The 20,366-nt window shown below is 41.6% G+C and overlaps 1 protein-coding gene and 1 pseudogene across 1 annotated transcript in view; one reads left to right on the top strand and one right to left on the bottom strand.

Annotated features, from left to right (window-relative positions):
- Positions 1–4,013: 4,013 nt before the first annotated feature.
- LOC101641247 lies at positions 4,014–10,243 on the bottom strand (annotated as a pseudogene).
- Positions 10,244–10,453: 210 nt separating this feature from the next.
- Positions 10,454–20,366, top strand: part of TCERG1 (transcription elongation regulator 1) — a 59,421-nt gene continuing 49,508 nt past the window's right edge. Inside the window, exons 1-3 of the mRNA XM_004697065.3 lie at positions 10,454–10,537; positions 16,555–16,780; positions 19,921–20,073. Coding sequence (XP_004697122.1) covers positions 10,479–10,537; positions 16,555–16,780; positions 19,921–20,073 — 438 coding nt within the window. The 5' untranslated portion in view covers positions 10,454–10,478. The remainder of the gene's footprint in view (positions 10,538–16,554; positions 16,781–19,920; positions 20,074–20,366) is intronic.

Genomic DNA, 20,366 nt, shown 5'->3' with positions numbered 1-20,366 from the left:
GTGCTGGCGTGGGTCTCCACGTGGCTCCTCCAGCTCCAGGACTCTAGAGTAGCTCCATGTGTCTTTCCAGCAGGAAGATGAAGCAGAGTGTGTCTCCCACCTCCAGGGACGAAGACCAGAGTTCTCAGAATCATCAGGAGAAGACCGTGCCCATACAGAGGTCTCATTGGCTATGACCTGATTGACAGGCTAGACTCAACCCCTTCGCAAGTTGCCAGGAGATTATGTAACTGCCACAGACCACTTCTTGTCAACTTGACACTCTCACACACTCTTTAGCCATATATAATTTTAAAACAAAACAATAAGAAAATTATATCTATACCTAACAGGATAAAACTAAAATGCATACAATTTAAAAATGTGCCACCCTCATTTAAACATAACATTCTATAAGTGAACAAAACAAAAATATTCCATACTTATATGAACACCTACACCATAATCCTATGAACATATTCCCCCACGTATGAAAGTTTATAAGACAGCCACTTCATGCCTTTATCCACTCCATTTTGGGTATCTAATTTCTATACTCCCCACTTTCATCAACCCAGTGCTCTGAGGAGACAATCATATTCTTTGATATGAAGAATCTTCATTCCAGTTGGAACTTTGTGAAGTCTGCATCCATAAACAAAGTCAAATCAGGACAGGCCATCCATAAAGTCAGCAGCAATATGCACCAGTTCACAGACTAAAAAATCCTCTCTTCATCTGCTTGGGTTCTGGTCAACTCAAAGTGGGCTGTCTCACTTAGCCTCACCAAGGTGCCCATTGGCTGCTTTGCCTTTAGGCCATGGGCCCCATCACAAATTCTCAACAACCTTAGCTCCTTTGTGCTAGGTCATGCACTTCAGACCAGTCAACACACTCTGGTCTTCTCTATCCCTGTGAACCAAGTCCATGGGTGTCAGTGGCCAGACTCAACCTATCTCTTTAATGCTGCATTTCTCTCACTTCCACTCAACAGGTGGATCCAGGCGGACACCTAGCAAGCATTTCAGGCTTCCCACTGGCTCCCTTTTACAGTTCAGGCCTACAGCAGAGAGTTTCTTCATGGCTCCAGATTTACCCAGTTTCCAAACCACCGTTTTTCTTCAATCTGTCAACAACCCACTGGGCAAGTCTCTTCACCTTCTAATGTCCTGGGCACTCAAGACACTGGGTGGGGCTTATCATTGTACAGCCTTCTGTGCAGGCATGTCCTAAACCCATTTAAGGATCCAATGTTAATGGCTGAACACAAGTGGGCTTACATGCTCTCTATTTTCGTACTTCCCGATAATCATTCATATCAATAACAATAAGCAGAAGAAATCAATATAAACAAAGTAGCATCAGATCCTAAACTCAATTCTTAAAACAGTCAGGTTCAATCCTTATCTAACTTATCTTAATCCTTATCTAAACTATTCCATTGATATAAAAGATTGCCGTAGGCCTCTGACTTCATTGCTTCAAGCCAGGGTCAGGCCTTCTGTCAGCCATTTTGACCTTCTGTCAGCTATTTTCATTAAGTAGCACAATGTAGTCTCTGATAAATTCAAATGGTGATTTTGCCCTCTGAGCTCAAAATATACATTAATTACATTCATTTTCGCCATTTCAAAGAGGAATAACCAAAGACAAAAACCAAAGAAAATAGTCAAAACTTTAACTTCCCATATTCTTTCCAGAAAACAACCCAGTAAACTGCATGGATACATCTCACCTCGAGCTAGCCAAAGAAGAAAAACTACCCTGAGGCAAAGGTCAAACAAGCATCCACTCTCCATCTTTACTATTTGTCTCTCTAGTCAACCTGGACTAGGGATACACTTTCTCTCTCTGCTCACTGCCCAAGACGATGCTCTACCCCCCTACCAGCACTGAGATGCTTACAACGCCACTGGAGCCAAAGACTTTCTACCCACTGGCCTATGATCGTCCTGTATTTGACATAATTGCATGTGTTTTGTGAGTCTGAAGAAGACTTTATAGATTGGTATCATACATATGGGCTAATATTGGATTTATGGGCTTGGACTAGACTGGGTTGGGATGCTTTCTTAATGTATAATTACCCTTTATATAAAACTCTCTTATTCACATATGAGTTTCTATGGATTTGTTTCTCTAATCTACCCGGACTAACACAAATTGTATATTGAGAAAAAATCCCAGACCAGTCCAGATCAAGTCTTTAAGTCCAATATGAACCCATATGTCTGATACCAAGCTATAAATTCCTCTTTAGATGCACTAAACACATGCAGTGACACTAAATGCAGGAAGATCACAGGCCAGTGGTGGAAAGTCTTGTGGATCCAGTCGTGGTGGAAGCATCTCAGTGCTGGCGTGGGTCTCCACGTGGCTCCTCCAGCTCCAGGACTCTAGAGTAGCTCCATGTGTCTTTCCAGCAGGAAGATGAAGCAGAGTGTGTCTTCCACCTCCAGGGATGAAGACCGGAGTTCCCAGAATCCTCAGGAGAAGGCCACATCCATACAGAAGCCTCATTGGCTATGACCTGATTGACAGGCTAGACTCCACCCCTTCACAAGTTGATAGGAAATTATGTAACTGCCGCACCATTCTCACTTCTTGGGGGCATTCTGGCCATATTTTTTCTAAGGAAGATTTGTTTGTTTTTCTGGAAGTCCATTGTGGTTTTTGTTTGTTTGTTAGGTGCCATAGGGATCCTACCCATAGTGGCCCTATGCACAACAGCCTGAAACACTGCCTGGTCCCTAGCCATCTTCCCAATTGGTTTTGTGCCTGAGTCCACTGTTGATGCCTTTGTGTCAATCCATCTTATTAAGGGTCTTCCTCTTTTTCACAGCCTCTCCACTTTACCAAGCATGATGTTCTTCTCCAGGGACTGCGTTCTCCTGACAATATATCCAAAATATGTGAAAGGAAGTCTTGCCATCCTTGTCTCTAAGGAGCACTCTGGCTGTACTTTTTCCATGGTATATTCAATATTATCTGCCAACCGCATAATTCAAAGCATGCTACACCGGTCTTCTTTATTCATTGTCCAGCTTTCCCATGTTTGTGAAGTGATTCAAAATACCATGCCTTGAGACAGGTGCACCTTTGTCCTCAAAGTGACCTTAATAAACTTGGGCAGAATACTTGTCCAATTCAATACATAGTGAGACTTCTTGACTGATGCTTCCATGAGTGTTGCTTAGGGAACAAAGTAAAATGAAACCACTGTTGACGTCAATCTTTTCTCCGCTTATTGAGATTTTACCTATTTGTCCAGTTTTGAGGATTTTGGGTCTTTTTTTTAATAAAGTGAAACTTTATTATACTGAAGGCTGTAATTTATTTTTTTCAAGATTAAGTAATTTATTGATTACACATGATAATGGATGATATGTAAGTTCCAACTCCATCTATAAGTTTATCTGCTACCATTATTCAATTTAGATATATTGTACAGGATGTGCCAACAACCATTTTTTATAACCAAATGAACTTTGTTAACTTGCCTGGGTGACCATTTTAACAGTGAGCTCCAGGGTGCACATCAGTAACGGACAGTGGGACCACCACCACAGTTTCTGCGAACGATGGCTCCTCTGTCCCCAGCAGCCGAAGGTTACATAGAAGCACGTTTCACATCAATCCGGCATCACCTTGGAGGAATTCGACACTTCCCACTTGATAGAGATGTTTTAAGAGTAGACTAATTTTACACAGCACATTAAAAGAAGTCATTTATTCAGCAACACGATGATCAGACTGTTACATGTAGCGATCCACAGCATGGGTGTACAAAAACAAAACCAACCAACAAAAAACCACAGAACAGAAACTAAAATGACCTGTTATACAATTAGTCACAAATACAGTCCTCAGGTTCTTTTGCTCGTACACATGAGCATTGTCTAAAACATGTCTTCTTTGTAGCAGCGAGGCCCTGCCACCACTGCGTTTGGCTGAGTTCACAAATCTGCTATAACCTGTAGCTTCCCTGTCATTCCTCATGCTCTCCTCTCCTGCTTAGCTTGATTTCCTGGTAGTCACGAAAAGCTCCGGCGACTGGCACAGCTCCTGCTACTGCTTGAACTAACAGAGCCACCTTGGTTTTGTGGTTTGAAACAGTACTGACCTCCACTACCGTAAAGGCCAGAGCTTCTGCCTCCAATGTTTCCTCTCTTCCTCGGTCTAAAATTGGAAGGTTAATTGTTGTAACTGCCTAAATCATTTCAGCTTCTTCCACCTCCAAAATTACCAAATCCATTATAACCATCCCCACTGCTGCCGTATCCACCACCACCACGGCTGCCACCAAAGCCATCAGAGCCACTGAAGTTTCAGCCCCAGCCAAAGTTGTCATTCCCACCAAAACCACCTCCTTGGCCACCACGGAAGTTTCCAGAACCACTTTGACCTCTTTGGCTGAAAGAGGCACTGGCCATCTCTTGCTTTGAAGGGCTTTCCTTACTTCACAGTTGTAGCCATTCACAGTCTGGTATTTCTCAATGACAATCTTATTTATGGAGTCATGGTCATCAAACGTCACAAAAGCAAAGCTCCTCTTCTTGCCACTGCCTTGATCAATCATGATTTCAATTACTTCAATTTTCTCATATTGCTCAAAATAATCTCGTAGGTGGTGTACTCTTTAATGTCTTCTGTGATGCCACCAACAGAGATCATTTTCACAGTTAAATGGGCACCTGGTCTTTGAGGGTCGTCTTGTGAGACAGCCCTGTTGGTTCCACAACGCTTCCATCTACCTTGTGTGGCCTCGCAGTCCTGGTTGTGTCCCCCTCCTCCAAGGTAGAGTAAGCGACAAACCCAGAACCTGGGGAGCACTGGGTGTTTGGGTCTCTCAGGATCACACAGTCCATGAGCATCCCCCATTGCTCGAAATGGCTCTACAGGCTCTCATCTGTTGTTTCAAAATTCAACCCTCCAATGAAGAGTTTCCACGGCTGTTCCGGTTCTTTATGAAACTATGGGAAATGGGGTGGAGAACCCTAAGGATGCTTCCTCTGTGGCTTCCACAGGCAGAAAAAGCAAGGCTGTATGTTGTCTTTGAACTTCTTCAATAAGTGTTTTAAGTCCTGTTCGCTTTCAACACACACCATATTGCAGGTTGTGCTACCTGCAACCATTTCTAATGATCTTCAGCACAATTTTACTTGAAAATAATATGAATGATATAATTTGATTATATCTAGGCTGTTAGGTCACTTTTGGGGGGATGGGCACAAATTGGCTCTTTTCCAGTCAGTTGGCCAGCTGGCTGTCTTTCAAACTTGCTGGCACAGACGAGTGAGTGCTTCCAGCACTGCAGTAGGTTGTTCTTCATTTCAATTGTATGCTATCAATTCCCGAAGCCTGGTTTTTCGGCTAATTGTTCCCTGCTGAGTTCTTCCTTAGATACCTATGGCGTCTGATCACATGATCTCTTGAAACAGTTGAACTGTTGACTTTTTTGTGTGTACAGTGACTGTGTACTCCTTCCACCTTTGGATGTTTCCTGTATCGTTTAATATTTTGCCCATAAGATCCTTCAATATTGCAACTGAGGCTTAACTTTTTCTTCAGTTCTCTTAGCTTGAGGAACGCTGAATGTGCTCTTCCTTTTTTCCCCTCCCTACCTTTCGGTCTTTGCACATTTTTGGGTAATGCTTTACTTTGTTTCTTCGCTGCCCTTTGAAAATTTCTGTCCAGCTCTTTCACTTCATAATTTCTTTCATTTGCTTTGGCTACTCTACATTTGAGAGCAAGTTTCAGAGTCTCTTCTGACATCCACATTACCTTTCCTTTCTTTTTAATGATCTTTTGCTTTCTTTCCACTGTCTTCACTGTTTCGTGTCCAATGAGTCAAATTTGTTCTGAGCTGTTCTCTAAATTCAGGTGGGATATAATCAAGGCTGAATTTTGGCTGTCAGGTACTTGTCTTAATCTTCTTCATCTCCAGTCTGAACTTGCATATGAGCAATTGAGGAGCTGGTCCACAGTTAGCCCTTTGCTTTGTTTGGGTTGCTGATGTTGAGCTTTTCCATCTTCTCTTCCTTCAAATGTCATCAATTTGATTTCTGTGTATTCCATTTGGTGATGTCCGCATGTAGTGTTGCCATTAATCTTGTTGAAAAAAGGTATGTGCAATGGAGAAGTCATTGATCTTGCAAAATTCTAACCTGCCATCTCCATAGCTGTGTCAATAATCAAGGCCATATTTTCCAACTGTCACATGCTCTAATTAACAGCAATTACCTATGCCACTTGATTGAATTTTTAAGTAATTTCAGGTTGAAGAAGTTGGTAAAATTCTTTAATTTCTTCCTTTGTGCTTGGCGCAGAAATTTGAATTATAGTCACATTAACTGAACTGTCTTGTAGACATCTAGATATTAACCTATCACAGATAGCTTGCATTTCAAGATGAATTTTGAAATGCTCTTTTTCACAATAAATCTGATGTAATTTCTCTTCAATTTGTCATTCCTGGTGTGGTAGACTGGGTTGACCAGGGAAACAAATCCAGAAACACTCATATATATGTAAGAAATAGCTTTATATCAAAGAGTAATGTATATTAAGGAAACATCCCAACCCAATCCAGATGAAGTCCATAAGTCCAATATTAGCCCATAAGTCTGATACTAGCTCATAAATCCCTCTTCAGACTAACACAGCACATGCAATGATATAAAATGAAGGAAGATCACAGGCCAGTGGGTGCAAAGTCTTGTGGATCCAGTGGCAAGCATCTCTGTGCTTACGTGGGTCCTCCAGCTCTAGAGTGTAACTCTTCAACAGGAAGGTGAAACAGAGAGAGAAGTTCCCAGAATCCTCATGAGAAAGCTACACCTACAAGGAGGCATCACCAGGTGGTGACCTGATTGACAGGCTAGACTCCACCCCCTCACTTATTTATCAAGTTGACTTGAAATTATGTAACTTCCACACCTGGCATAGTAAACCATATAGTTGTCCAACTCATAATGGCAAATACCAATCTATTTCAGCTCATGATGTTTAGGATATTTTAATATACTGCATTGTATTTTGATTGTGAGGGGAGCCAGCTCCTAACAAATAGTCACGGATCCAGTAAGCACAATTGTACGGCTGTACTATACTGTATAAAGATTATAGTAAAGTCATGGAGAATAAGAGAGATAGGAGAGAGAGTAAAATAAAGGAGCCAGACACATTTCATGGTAGCATGCTCACCTCAGCCTCTTTTGATGGTCCAAGGTGGAGGTGTGGAAGGAGGAGAGTGAGTGAGAGGGAGCAGGGAAGGAGGGAAGGAGGGAGAGGGAAGGAGGACCAGAGAAGAGAGCATCTTTATTGTTTGGGGGCTTTTATAGGTAGCCATTAGTCATGCATATTCAGGAGTTACATACGTCACAAGGTGGGTGGTAATCACAGTAAAGTCCCTAGGCTCACAGGTGAGGAAACCTAATAGCTGCATTGGGGGAAAGCATGAGGGGGATGGGTGCCTCGCAGGAGGAGATCTACAGGGAGACAGAATCAACCATGTGCTCACTTTAAGGCAGCATAGCTATTAGGGGAGAATCTGTGGGAATGACATTTGTTAGTTTCCCACATTTCCCACTTTTGTTTTATGTATTAAATTCAAAAGAGCTACAGGGGCAACATGGTTATTTTCTATACATTGAAACTGTCAAGGCAAACAATGACAAAATTAATGTAGCCACCCCAAAATGCAGGCTTATGGCAAACATTTTGAAACCAGGCTCTGGGGATAAAATCCCCCCTATGTTCATCGACTATTGGGGGAAGGTATGAGAGGGATTGGATGCCGCAGCGGGAAGAGATAGAGCAAATAGGAATGCCTGCTTCTATAGGGAGACAGAATCAACCATGCGCTCACTTTAAGGGGAGAATCTGTGGGAATGAGAGTTAGTGCAGGAAAATGTACTTGGACTGTATCTCTAACTTACCAAAGTGGTGGCTTTCCTACCGTGGAATACTAGCTTCCCAGATTCCCTCTGTACAAGTCAGGGAAGACGTCCCCATCCTATTTCCCTCAGAGTTAGTTTCCCACATCTGATGACTTCCAACTTTTCTAGCGTCAGACTTCATACATCTCAACTCTTCTTTCTCATTTTGCATCATGCACCAACAGCAAAGAAGGTCGAAAAAGTTTGGCTTCATCCACATCACCAAGATCGACTATACATTCAGGAGGCAGCCCTTCTCCTGTCTTCTTTTGAATGCTTTCCAACCTGAAGGGCTCATCTTTCGGCACTATTATCAGAGAGAGTTCCATTGCTATTTATAAGGTTTCAGTGACTAATCCCTGCAAAGTGGACCACTACTCTTTCTTCCTAGTCTGTGTTAGTCTGGAAGCTCTGCTGAAATCTAACCACCATTGGTGACCTTTCTACTTTTTGAAATTCTGATGACATGGCTTCCAGGATCACAACATGCAAGTGACCACAATATGACAAATGAACAGATACAGAAGAACCATGTAATTTCATTCACTATTTCATAACCATGTGATTATGAGGAGCCTTGATGGCATAGTGGTTATGCGTCCGGCTGCTCACCATAAAGTCAGCCGTTTGCAACCACCAACTTGTCCATGAGAGATAGGCAGGGCTTTCTACACCAGTAAAGAATTACTATCTTAGAAACTTACAGAGGCAGTTCTACCCTGTCCTTTAGGGTAGCTTTGAATTAGCATTGATTTGATGGTAGTGAGGTTTTATTTTTTTGGTAGTAATTATATAATATTTTTCACGTAAGTAAAAAAGTCACGGGTTAGAGGGGTTCTAGTTTACAAGCACAGGCTCAATGTTTTAAGAGTGAGATTTTGCGATCAGAATACCTTGGGTTTAAATACTTTAGGATTAAGTGCTCTGGAATTTACTAGTTGTGTGAACTTTGGCAAGTTACTGAACATATCCGAGCTCTGGGATCCTTATCTGTCACTGCAGCTAATCATAGTACCTACCTTTTAGCATTTTTGTGAGGTTTAGAAGATAAGATATAATATCCAAACCCAATCCACTGCCATGAGTTGGCTCCAGAAATATTTATAAAAGTGACTGGCAGATATGGTTAGGACAGGGTACATTCTAACTATTATTATTTACAAAATATTCTGAATTCCTAAATGATAGCTTATCTTTATTGTGCCATGGGAACTCTAGAGTCCAACATTGTTTTTCCTTAAATAAACAACAATTACCAAAAACCCACTGAAATAAATGTTCAGAAGTCTAGGTATCAAAGTGCTAGCTTCTATTTTCCAACAGTTTTATTGGCATGCATTTCATATTCATACAATTCAATCGTTCAATCATATAAAAAAGCATGGACAATTGGCTTTAGACCATTTTCTTCAATCTTTTGCTCACTGTTATTAGCTCTCCATTTCCCCCCAACTCCCCTGCCATACCAAGGGGCCATTCATCCAGTTACTGTCTCTATCGATTTACCTATCCTGCATTTCATATACAGAAGAACATGAAAAACCAACCAAACAAAAACCTAACAAGATGAACAAATTAAACAGATTAAAAATCTCAATTGAAAAGAAAGCAGAAAATATTAAAAACTAGAACAAATTTAAATACATCATAAGGAAGAGAAAATAATAGGGTGCTAAATTTTTGCCTAACTGTATGAACCACAATCCACTTTCCAATGCAGTGTGCATGTGAACAAGGCTATTCACATCTCTGGTCCATGGTCAGAGGGGAGTCCCGAGGGGCTTCATCCACGTGTATTTTCCCTTCACTTAAGAAACAGCTTTATTATGGGTCTAAAGGGAGATCAAATGATAAGATACTGCATTTTGACTTAGTTACGTTCTAACAAGCCCATGAGATTGAAAGATGCCTCAAATTATATGTTGCCTTCCCCACCTACCTTAATACAGCAATTTACTCATTACCTGAAAAGAAATTATTTAGTATAATTTGGCGGAGGTCTGCTTTAGTTAATAATGTATTATTTAATAATATGGGTATAACGCGCCTGGTAACTTAAGACTTTCTGTTCCGGTAAAACAGGAAAATAGCTTATTTCCGCAATAACTCTGTGATTGGTTTAGGTGCTACTCTGGCCGAATTTTGATTGGCTCAATCAATAGAGAAGGTCCCGGCCTGAGCCACTACTGACCAATGTGGGCCCGCTGCTGGCTCTCCGGGATGCCAGCAGACACGTGGCTAGCGCCGGCCGGGCTGTGGATGGGAGGACCTAATTTTACTCCCCGCGAGAGGGCGCCGGCGGCCCCTCGTTGCCAGAGCCGCATTTCCCATAAAGCCTCTGACCACCAATCAACAAGCTGTCTCCATACCGCTTTCAAAGTCGGCGGGTCCTTTGCCCAATAGAAACGCGGATATCGTTGTCAGCTCAAAGATTGATGAGAAAGTGCTCCAATCATCTGGTAGATCTTTGTTATCTCCGCCTTTCTCGCATGGGATTGACGCGTCTTCCGGCCAATAGAGGACGCTGGGTCGGCGGGTGGATGAACGCTGCTCTCTGTAATGGCGGAGCGTGGCGGGGACGGGGGGGACGGTGAAAGATTCAACCCGGGGGAGCTCAGGTAAAGGGCGCTGCCTTCCTTCACGCTTCGCGCCCGGAGTCTGAGGGGCTAGGCCTGCCTTCCCGAGATCCGGGCCGCTGGGTGGGCAGCGCGGCGCCGCAGGGCCGGGACCGCATGGGGCTGGAGAAGGGGGAAGGGAACGCGGCTGAATGAGAGCCGGGCCGCGGCCTCCAGCTAGCTCTCGGGGCGCTCCCTGCGGGCTTCGCGGGGATCCGCCACCCTCGTGATCCGCGGTCGGTGCTCGCCCTTCGGGGGGGCTCTTCTCAGGCGCCCCGGGCCTCCCCCGGCTTCCCGGCGCCGCGGGCTCGCTTTCCTCCTCTGGCGCCTGGGCTCCGCAGTGAATTCCTGGCGCCCATGGCCCCTGCGGGGCCCTCAGGCTCGCCTCAGCCCTGTGCGTCCTCACGTTCGTCCTTTCCGTCGTCCCCGAACTTTTGCCTCGCTCAGCTTCGTGTGGCGTCTTCTCCGCTCTCCTTTCTTTCGTCCCTAGCCTGTCGCTGTGAATCATAACAATAGCAGTGACCGTTTGTCGGGGGTTTCCTGTCTGTGCGAAAGCCCATAGCAATCGGGTGTCCCGCATTTTAATCCGCACAACCTCTCTACGGAGTTGTTGCCATCCTCTCTTCCTCCCTCCCTCCCCTCTCCTCTCTCTCCTCCCTCTCTCTCTCTCTCTCTCTCTCTCTCTCTCTCTCTCTCTCTCTCACCACAGATCCTAGGCATCCTCAGTTTACCTGCCCACTTTACAGGCAGAGAAACTGAGTTCCAGAGAGGTTGCATAGGTGAAGTTGCGGCTCCAGGAAGTGGCCTGAACTCCTGCCGCCCAAGATCTTGATGACTGTTCCTCTCATTGCATGCTTTTGCCCTGCGGGGTGCAGTGGCCTTATGTGGTACCCCAAACCTCTTTGCTTACCGAATATTCAGTAAACTCCGACAGCGTTAAACCATCCTTGGGTGGGTGGGGGGACCTGTGTCAGTGGTTTTTGATGAAAGAGGCACTCTGCATTCTATGCATTTTACTCTGGTGGAGCTAAACCGTATTCCGTTTTGAATTGTGCTGTCGTCAGCATTTAAGAATGAAAACCAGCAGTGGGAGTTATGAGGGAGGGCCGTGTAATAAAGATGAAATTGTGTAAGGAAATGAGAATTGTTATCCAAGGTTTATGAGGAAAATACTTAAGATTAAATACACACCCCAAATCCTAATATTGGCTGAACCCCTTCACCCTTTATGCCCAACATAGACACTTGAGTAAAGCAATAGTCAAAGTACCCGTCGTTGTTAGGGCATTTCTGTTTTAATGATGGAAAATGTAGTTTTGATTCTGATTGCAAGACTTAGGCTTTGTTAATAGTAGTTGGTCATTGTTGCAAACTTGAGTAGGGTTTTAAGGAAATGACAGCCTGCAAACTGGGACAGCTCTATTCTGCCCTGAGTTACCATCTACTCAGAGCCACAGATGGAGTGTGAGTGTTGTTTGGTTTTGCTAGTCCCTTGGATTGGAAATTGCTTCTAGAGAATATTGTACAGAATTTGATTTTAGTATCTGTCATGATTTATGTGAAACTAGCTATTTGCACGGTTTCTTTGATGGCAAAATTTGCAGTTTAGTGTTCTGATACTTTTCATGCTCCCCTCCCACCCCCCAAACAAACAGACCACCAAACTTGCTGCCATCCAGGTGATTCAAATGTATAGGGTCCCTGAGTTTAGATCTGTATGGGAGATTAGATCTGTATGAGAGATTGGATCTGTATGGAAGATTAGATCTGTGTGGGAGATTAGATCTGTATGGGAGATTAGATCTGTATAGGAGATGGGATCTGTATGGGAGATTAGATCTGTGTGGGAGATTAGATCTATGTGGGAGATGGGATCTGTATGGGAGATTGGATCTGTATGAGAGATTGGATGTGTATGGGAGATTAGATCTGTTTCGGAGCAGGCTGTCAAGGAGCAGCTGGTGGATTTGAGTGACTGATCTTTGGGTTAGCCCCCCCCCCTCCAGGGCTCCTTGTGCCCATCCTAGTGCCTGATAAATAAGACATTCAGGAGACATATAAACCAGACGTTCAGTCGGTAAATGGTAAATAAATGAACATAGAGTTAAGGGATGTGGTACATTTTAAATCAGAATTTATTGAGTGTGTACTATGATTCTCATTGACCTAGGTAGGTGCTGGCAATATAACCTTGAACCGGACCAAAAAAGCCCTTGTTCTAAAGGCTTCCATTCTAAATAAGATTGGTATACGTTCTAAATGTATACCATAAATTCTAAATGTACCACATAAATTGAAGAAATTATTTGCTTCTTGTGTTGACTTACACAAAGTCATCACGTAGTTGGTAGGGTCTGGCCTAAACCCTACATTTCCTCGTAGTGTACTATTTAAGTTACGTCTCCTTGCCATATAGCAGTAGATGAAACTAGCGGGTCATATCTTTCAAACCCCACCCCCCAATTAAAGTGTTTGCAGTCTTGCCTTTACTGTGTGGTGGGGAGATTGTCTCTCTAGGCAGAGCATTATGTGACATTTGGATTTTCATGGCGTTTCAGTGATGACCTCTGCCCCGCAATGTGTGTGCTGCTGCTCCTGAATGTTGGGCTTTGTTTTTGAAAAGGTTCTAACAATTGGCTAGAGGAGAACCAGATTCCATCCATATCTTCATGGTCGAGCGCTGGGATGTGAACTTTTAGAATTAGGTTTCTATAGATCCAGTACCTTTATCTTTGAATACTTAGTAACTTATGATAAAGTACTTTTAGTAAGTACCTAGTGTTTGTTATTGTTATTAAAACACTATTTTAGCATCTACAACCAGGCATTCAGGTGCAGGAATACACTGAGGAGAAACAATGAGTGGGTAGAGATACCCGAGTGTAAACAAGTGAGTTATTTATATCATGATAGTTAAAATTGCATAGTGTGACGGAGAAGGGCTTGAGGTGAGGTGTTTGAGATGTGTAAAATGAGGCTGAGTAATGAGGCGCCAGCCTTGTGAAGAAGGGAATGAATAATAGCACGCCAAGCAGAGGGAACTACAAATGCTGAATCTGAGGGGGTCATGAGCTTGAAGCATCTGAACATCAAAGAGAGGGCTAAAGCCCTTAGGGCCGATATTAATGATATGCACACTTAAAGTCTGCCATCAAGTTGATTCTAACTCATGACCCCATAGTAAAAGTAATAATAGCAAATTATAATATTAATAGGGTATAGGGACCCCTAGTGGTGTAGTGGGTTACTCATTGGGCTGCTAAACATAAGGTCAGCAGTTCGAAACTACCAGCTGCTCTGAGGGATAAAGATGAAGTTTTCTACTCTTGTGAAGATTTAGTCTGGGAAGCTAACAGGCATATCTACTCTGCCCCACGGTTATGGAGTCTGAATCAACTCGATGGAAATGAGTTTGGTTTTTTTGTTTGTTTCAGTATTAAAATTATTTTAATATTTGTTACTATTATTGACATTATAGAAAATAATAATGTTATAAAACATTATATAACTCAAATATATTCTGACTCCAGGACCTCAAGCACAAACAGAACAAACAAAACTCTGTGCCACCCTCACAGTCCCAGCTGTGTTCAAGCCCACTGTGGCTGGTGCGTCAGTCCTTCTCGTTGGCGGGCTTCCCCTTTTTTACTGACCTGGGTGTGATGTAGTAACAGTAATAATAGAAGACCTGGGTATGTTCAGAGTTCTTTCAAGTACTTTATGCAAACATTTAATCATCATTGCAGGTCTTGTAAGGATGTGACAATGCAGTGAATATAAAGAGCCGGCTCATTTAGTCCAAGTAACTGGCATGGGGAAATGGCAACTTTTGGCTTTAGAGCAGGAAGTGTATGAAATTTTGTCATCATCTTAGTGGCAGACTTTAAAAGGCATGCAATTAAATTTGCATAGTCTCTTTTACAGGTAAAGTACTAGATTTTGTTGGGAATGAAAGTAAGAATAGTTGAAAGTTTACTGTGTCCCAGATACAATCTTAAATGTTTCATGATTGCTCCTTGAACACAAACAAGGTAGATTTATTTCTATTCCCCCTCATTTGCATCTGAGTTCACTGTCTTGACATCAAATGACAGAGTCCTTTTTTGGATTTTATTTATTTATTTATTGAGCCTAGACTCCCAAGATATAAACCAACCCAATGCTACAACAAAGCTACTGCTATTGAGTTGATTCTGACTCAGCCACCCTGTAGAACAGAGTAGAACTGTTCAAGAGGCTGTAATCTTTATAGAAGCAATCTGTTCACATCTTTCTCCTGTGGAGAAATCTTTTCGTTTAGCAGCCAAGCACTTTACTCTGCCACTAGGCCCCCTTATGCTGTAGCCAGTATGTATGAGTTCCAAGAAAAATTCTATAGTATTTTTTTTTAAGGGAGAGTCAGGTTAAAGAAATCTAAAAGTAAGGCACATTGCGAACTCAGGACAAATCAGTAACTGTAGTTAGTGGTTAACTCCTTTTTTGTCCTCCAAATTAGGACATTTCTTTTGTTAACAATGGCAGTGTATCTTTCAGGGGTGCATATAATTGGACAGAGACCAGGTACTTATTTTGATACAATCAGTACCCATTTTTGCCAGTTGATAATAGTGTCTGCCTCAGGGTTAGGATGAAATGTTTTAATATTTGAAAAGCATTCAAGAGCACTGTCTTGCACAGAGTAAGCACTTTAAAGGGTTATTACCATTATTTTCAATGCGTTAGTGGAGGAAACAACAAGGCCCAAGCCCACTGCTATCTACTTGATTCCTACTCATTGCAGGGGTTCTGAGGCTGCAGATGCCTATTGGATATACAGATAGCCTCATCTTTCTCCCTGGGAGCGACTGGTGGTTTGATTAGCCAGCCTTTTGGTTAGTATTCCAATGCTTGCTTGATAGTGCCGCGGGGCTTCTCAAAACCAAGGCAGTAAATACCATCTGATGTAATATTAACTGCTAAAATTTTATATCTAGTTATTATATTTAATAAATATAATTATTATATTTAATAAATATTTTATTGAAATATTTAGCTATAGAGTTAGGGTAGGGTGGAGGGTAACACTTCCCTTTGAGGGAATACTACTAATCTGTTAAACTGCTATTTTAAAATAGTGAATTTGAGATCATTTCAAATTTAAAAGTGGCAAAAATAAAGACAGTACACTTTTTAACAATTTACCTCATTTGCTTTATTGTTTTCATGTATGTTATCTGTCATTCTTAACCACTTGAGGGTAAGGCGTATAGACCATGGCCCTTAAATACTTTTTGTGTTTTTGAAGAATAGAAATTACTTTTATTTAGCCACAACACAGATAGCAACTTCATAAATTTACACGGATACACTACTTTCATCTCATCTGTCCATAATCCAGTCTCATCAGTTGATCTAATCTGTAATGGAACACCCCTCTTCCTCCTCCCCCTCCATTTTAGGATCTAGTTTAGAGATAGTTTTATATTGTCATGTCTCTTTAATTTGGAATATTTCCATGTTTTCCTATAGTGTTTCATGACATCAAACTTCTGGGAGCTCATGCCCCCATCCCTTTGAAAGAGATCCTTATTTTATAGTCATCAAATATTTTTTATTGCCAGATTAAGATGATATATGCTTGTCTGGGATACTACGTAGGCGATATTGTGACTTTCTCAGGTAACAGTGTCCATCTGGCCTTTTTAACATTATAGTAATTTTGATCACCTAACTCTAGTGTTGCCCTATTTCTTGTCAAGCACCTAGTGCTTTTTCTTTGATCCTTCCTTGCAACCAGCAAGCACCATGTGGGGAGACACTGTTACTGTAGACAATCCAGATAGCCTTCTCATCAGAGCTTGCTCAGATTAAGCAACCGTAGGTCATTCTAACTGATCCAGACTTTGCCATTATGGCTTCAAAATGATGGCTTTCCAACTATTCAATCTTACTGGCTTTTACAATTTGATGTAATTGGAGCCTAATAACTATATCTTTGGAACTTTGAGAAAGAAAAATTTCTTCGATTCTTTATCACACAGGATGGCTCAACAGCAGGCCTTGCGGTTTCGAGGACCGGCTCCGCCACCAAATGCAGTTATGCGAGGCCCACCTCCTCTCATGAGACCTCCTCCCCCTTTTGGGATGATGAGAGGACCTCCTCCACCACCTCGGCCTCCCTTTGGGCGTCCTCCTTTTGATCCTAGTATGCCACCAATGCCACCTCCAGGGGGGATTCCACCACCGATGGGCCCTCCACACCTCCAGGTAAAAGAATGTAGACATTATTTCTTTGTTGACATCAGCATCAATGCTATAAATGAATTTTGCATTAAAAATGTGTGTTCTGTCAGTTTTAAGATCCCCCTCCCGGGTGTGTGTGTGTGTGTGTGTGTGATGAACAACAGAAAAGTGGGTGAAGGGAGATAGCAGTGGTGTAAGACATGAAAAAAAAAAGGTAAATTATCAAGGGTTCATGAGGGAGGGAGGGAGAAAAAACATGAGAAGCTGATACCAAGGGCTCAAATAGAAAATGTTTTGAAAATGAAGATGGCAACATATGTACAAATGTGCTTGACACAGTGGATGTATGTATAGAGCTGTAAGAGCCCCCAATAAAATGGTTTTTAAAAAAATTGTGTTCTGAAACGATTTTAGCTTAAAGGAAAAATGCGAACAAAAGAAAAGCAGTAACGTTGCTCCCAAAGTGGTGGTAGCATTAATTACTATAGACATTCAGGGTTTAGATGGTGCATGCATATAAAGTAAAACTAGGGTCATTTTTACCTGTCTTTATCCTTCAGGCTGACTGTAGTAATTTGCTTTCTTTATGGGAAGTAAGTTTGAAGTGTTAAGGTCGTGTGTTGAAATGTATTGTTTGTGACATGTTACCAATAAGCATAAATGTGTGTGCTCACGTGTACTCTGCCTCCGCCTGCTGCAAACAGTCATAGTCTCAGAAACGCACAGGGACAGTTCTGTCACTGAGTTGCCACTGACTCGATGGCTGTGAGCTTGGGCTTTTCCCCTGGGGCAAGAGGGCACTAGAAAGTAGGATTGTCTTACTACGTTCGAAAACTTTGTCGTGTACGTAATTTCTTTAAATAGAAAACTTACCTGGTATTACAAATGGGGCATTTTACTCTACTGAATTTAGATTCACTGCTAGAAATGAGGTCCTAGAGGTATCGATTGACTTTGCAGTGTTTACTTCTGGGATTGTATTTTTTTGAATATATATGAAGGGGATATCCCAAAAAACCAGAATCACCCACCTCACCAAAGCTATGTATTTCAATTTTTTTTACAAAGCAACTTTATCACCTTCAAAGTACTCTCCATTACACTTAATACATTTGTCAAACCTGCAATTCCATTCTTGGAAACATTTTTCATACTTGTCTGGGTGAATGGCTGACAGCACCTCCTTCATTTTTTTCTTCACCTCTTTTATGTCATCAAATCGTTGTCCTTTCATGTCCCTCTTCATTTGCAGAAACAAAAAGTCACATGGAGCAAGGTTTAGGTGAGTCAGGTGCATGGGGCAAGAGAAGCATGCTGTTTTTTGCCAAAAACTGGTGCACTGAGATGGCTGTGTGAGCAGGTGCACTGTGGTGGCAAAACCAGTCCCACGTCTGCCACAAATCAGGCCTTTTTGTCACTATGTTAATGCAATCTTTTCAGAATCTCTGAATAGAAAGTTTGATTAACAGTCTGACCTGGTGGAACAAACCCCAAATTAACACTCCCCCTCACATAAAAAAACCCCAAATGAGCCTCATTTTGATCTGTGATTTCACTTGATGAGGTTCTTTTGGGCCAGGTGAAGATGACATCTTCCAGTGGCTTGATTGATGTTTGGTTTCAGGGTCGTAAGGATAGCACCTTGTCTCATCACTATTGATGACCTTGGGAAAAAGTCTGGGTTAGCCCGGAGCTGTTCTTTCAAAGCACAGCATGTTCCAAACTCATTTTCTTGGTCAGTCAACCCAAGGCACACATTTTGCAGCGACCCTTCTCATTCCCAAATCTTCAGCGAAAATTTGCTGAACTGAGCTCCAAGATAGTCCAGATAACTTACCCACCTCTTCAATGGTCATTTGTCGGTCTTTGAGCACAAGTGCACAGATTTTGTTGACATTTTGGGAAAGTTGATGGAAGTCCAGAGCGAGGTTTGATATCAGTTGACATTTCTTTTTTTGAAACAAGAAAGCCATTCGTACACTTGAGTTTTTCCCATGTTTCTGTGGTATTTTTCCCAAGCAGGAGACAAATTTTCACAGCCACATGCTATTAAATCAGCCATTACAAAAAACGAGGTTGGAGTGAAACTTTTTATAAAAAAATTTACTGTGACCAGAGAGTACCTTCATAAGGCAATGCCACTGGGTGCACTAACTCAGAGCAAGTTGCTCCATGCTCACCTAGTGGGGAAATTGCCTACTGCAAAAGATCCACCCAGTGGAGCTTTTTACTGTTTTTGGGGCGTACCCCTTTATATATTACATTTTATACACACACACACACACACACACACATATATGTAGTTATTTGCCTACCTAGCTTAGATAATTAAGAATTAACTATGCTAAAAATAGAAGATGATAATGATATGCTATTTCAGTAGATAGTGTTTTTGGTAAAGACATCAGATTTTAATACTTCGTGCAATAATTTTAATGCCTTAGAAATAAACAGTCCCTTTCAGTTTTTAAAAGAAAGTACTAAATGGTTCTATATTTTCTTTAATGGTGAGAATAAGAAATAGCTTTTGATCTACTGATTGTGGGATAGCCTGAATTTGTTCTAATCTGTATTGCTAAGAAGTAAATCTACTTTTTAACCTTTCAATGAAAATTTATCAGGTGTTGTAATGGGTTACTTTCTAATGTTGTGATGTTTTTTCGGGGGTATGTGATAGATAATTTTGTGGCTTTGTGTTAATTCCCAGTTATTTCCAGCTAATTAATGGTGCTTGAGACATATTTGGGTTAGCTATTTTAATAGAACATGTGCTGATATTTGAAAGATACAAACAGAATTTTAAAAATATTGATAAAGCTTTTAGTAAAAGGAGACAGGTTTTTACATTTTTTGTATAGTATCAATTCCATGATCCAGACTGAAGTATTTTCCATCATTTTAATTATTGTGTTAAATGTAGGTTATAGAACAGTTTTTAATCTGTTTTTATTTATTTTGTTCAAAATATGTTTTTAAAACCTTTATTTGATGTATTTCTTTCAACAGTTTGTTAGTAATCATATTGAGAAACTTTTATTTACATTTATTTGAATAGACTATGCTACTGTTTTGCTTATTATTGCTTCACTTTTGAGTATAATTCAGTTATAATTGGAAGGGAAAAAGGTAAACACAAGTCACTATTACTGTTCTTATGCCTATAGAGACCACCTTTCATGCCTCCACCAATGGGAACCATGCCTCCACCTCCTGGTATGATGTTTCCACCAGGAATGCCTCCAGTGACTGCTCCTGGTACTCCAGCATTGCCTCCGACTGAGGAAATATGGGTTGAAAATAAAACACCAGATGGGAAGGTAAATATGTTTGGGTTGATGTTTTCCTGTTGATAGTGAATTCTGAGAGATTGAGGTATCAATTAACGCATACTTATCAGTTAAGAGGATGGGATGTAGAGCTGACGAGATTGGATTTCTGAAATGATAGAAGGGAACACTAATACTCATTTGCTTGTGATTCTGTAAGCTTGTTCTCTCGATAGGTGACGAGTACTTCAGGGCTACTCTGAGGTTTGGTAATTCACTGCGAAGACTCAGGATTCAGCATAAATTGAGGGTAAAGGGAGAATGGGTAGGAAAGAGGGAACCGA

The sequence above is a fragment of the Echinops telfairi genome, unplaced genomic scaffold (genome assembly GCF_000313985.2).
Source record: "Echinops telfairi isolate 266 unplaced genomic scaffold, ASM31398v2 ScPeMD7_7469;HRSCAF=8507_0, whole genome shotgun sequence".
In the NCBI taxonomy this organism is placed as follows: domain Eukaryota; kingdom Metazoa; phylum Chordata; class Mammalia; order Afrosoricida; family Tenrecidae; genus Echinops; species Echinops telfairi.
This window is presented reverse-complemented; position numbering and strand designations above follow the sequence as displayed.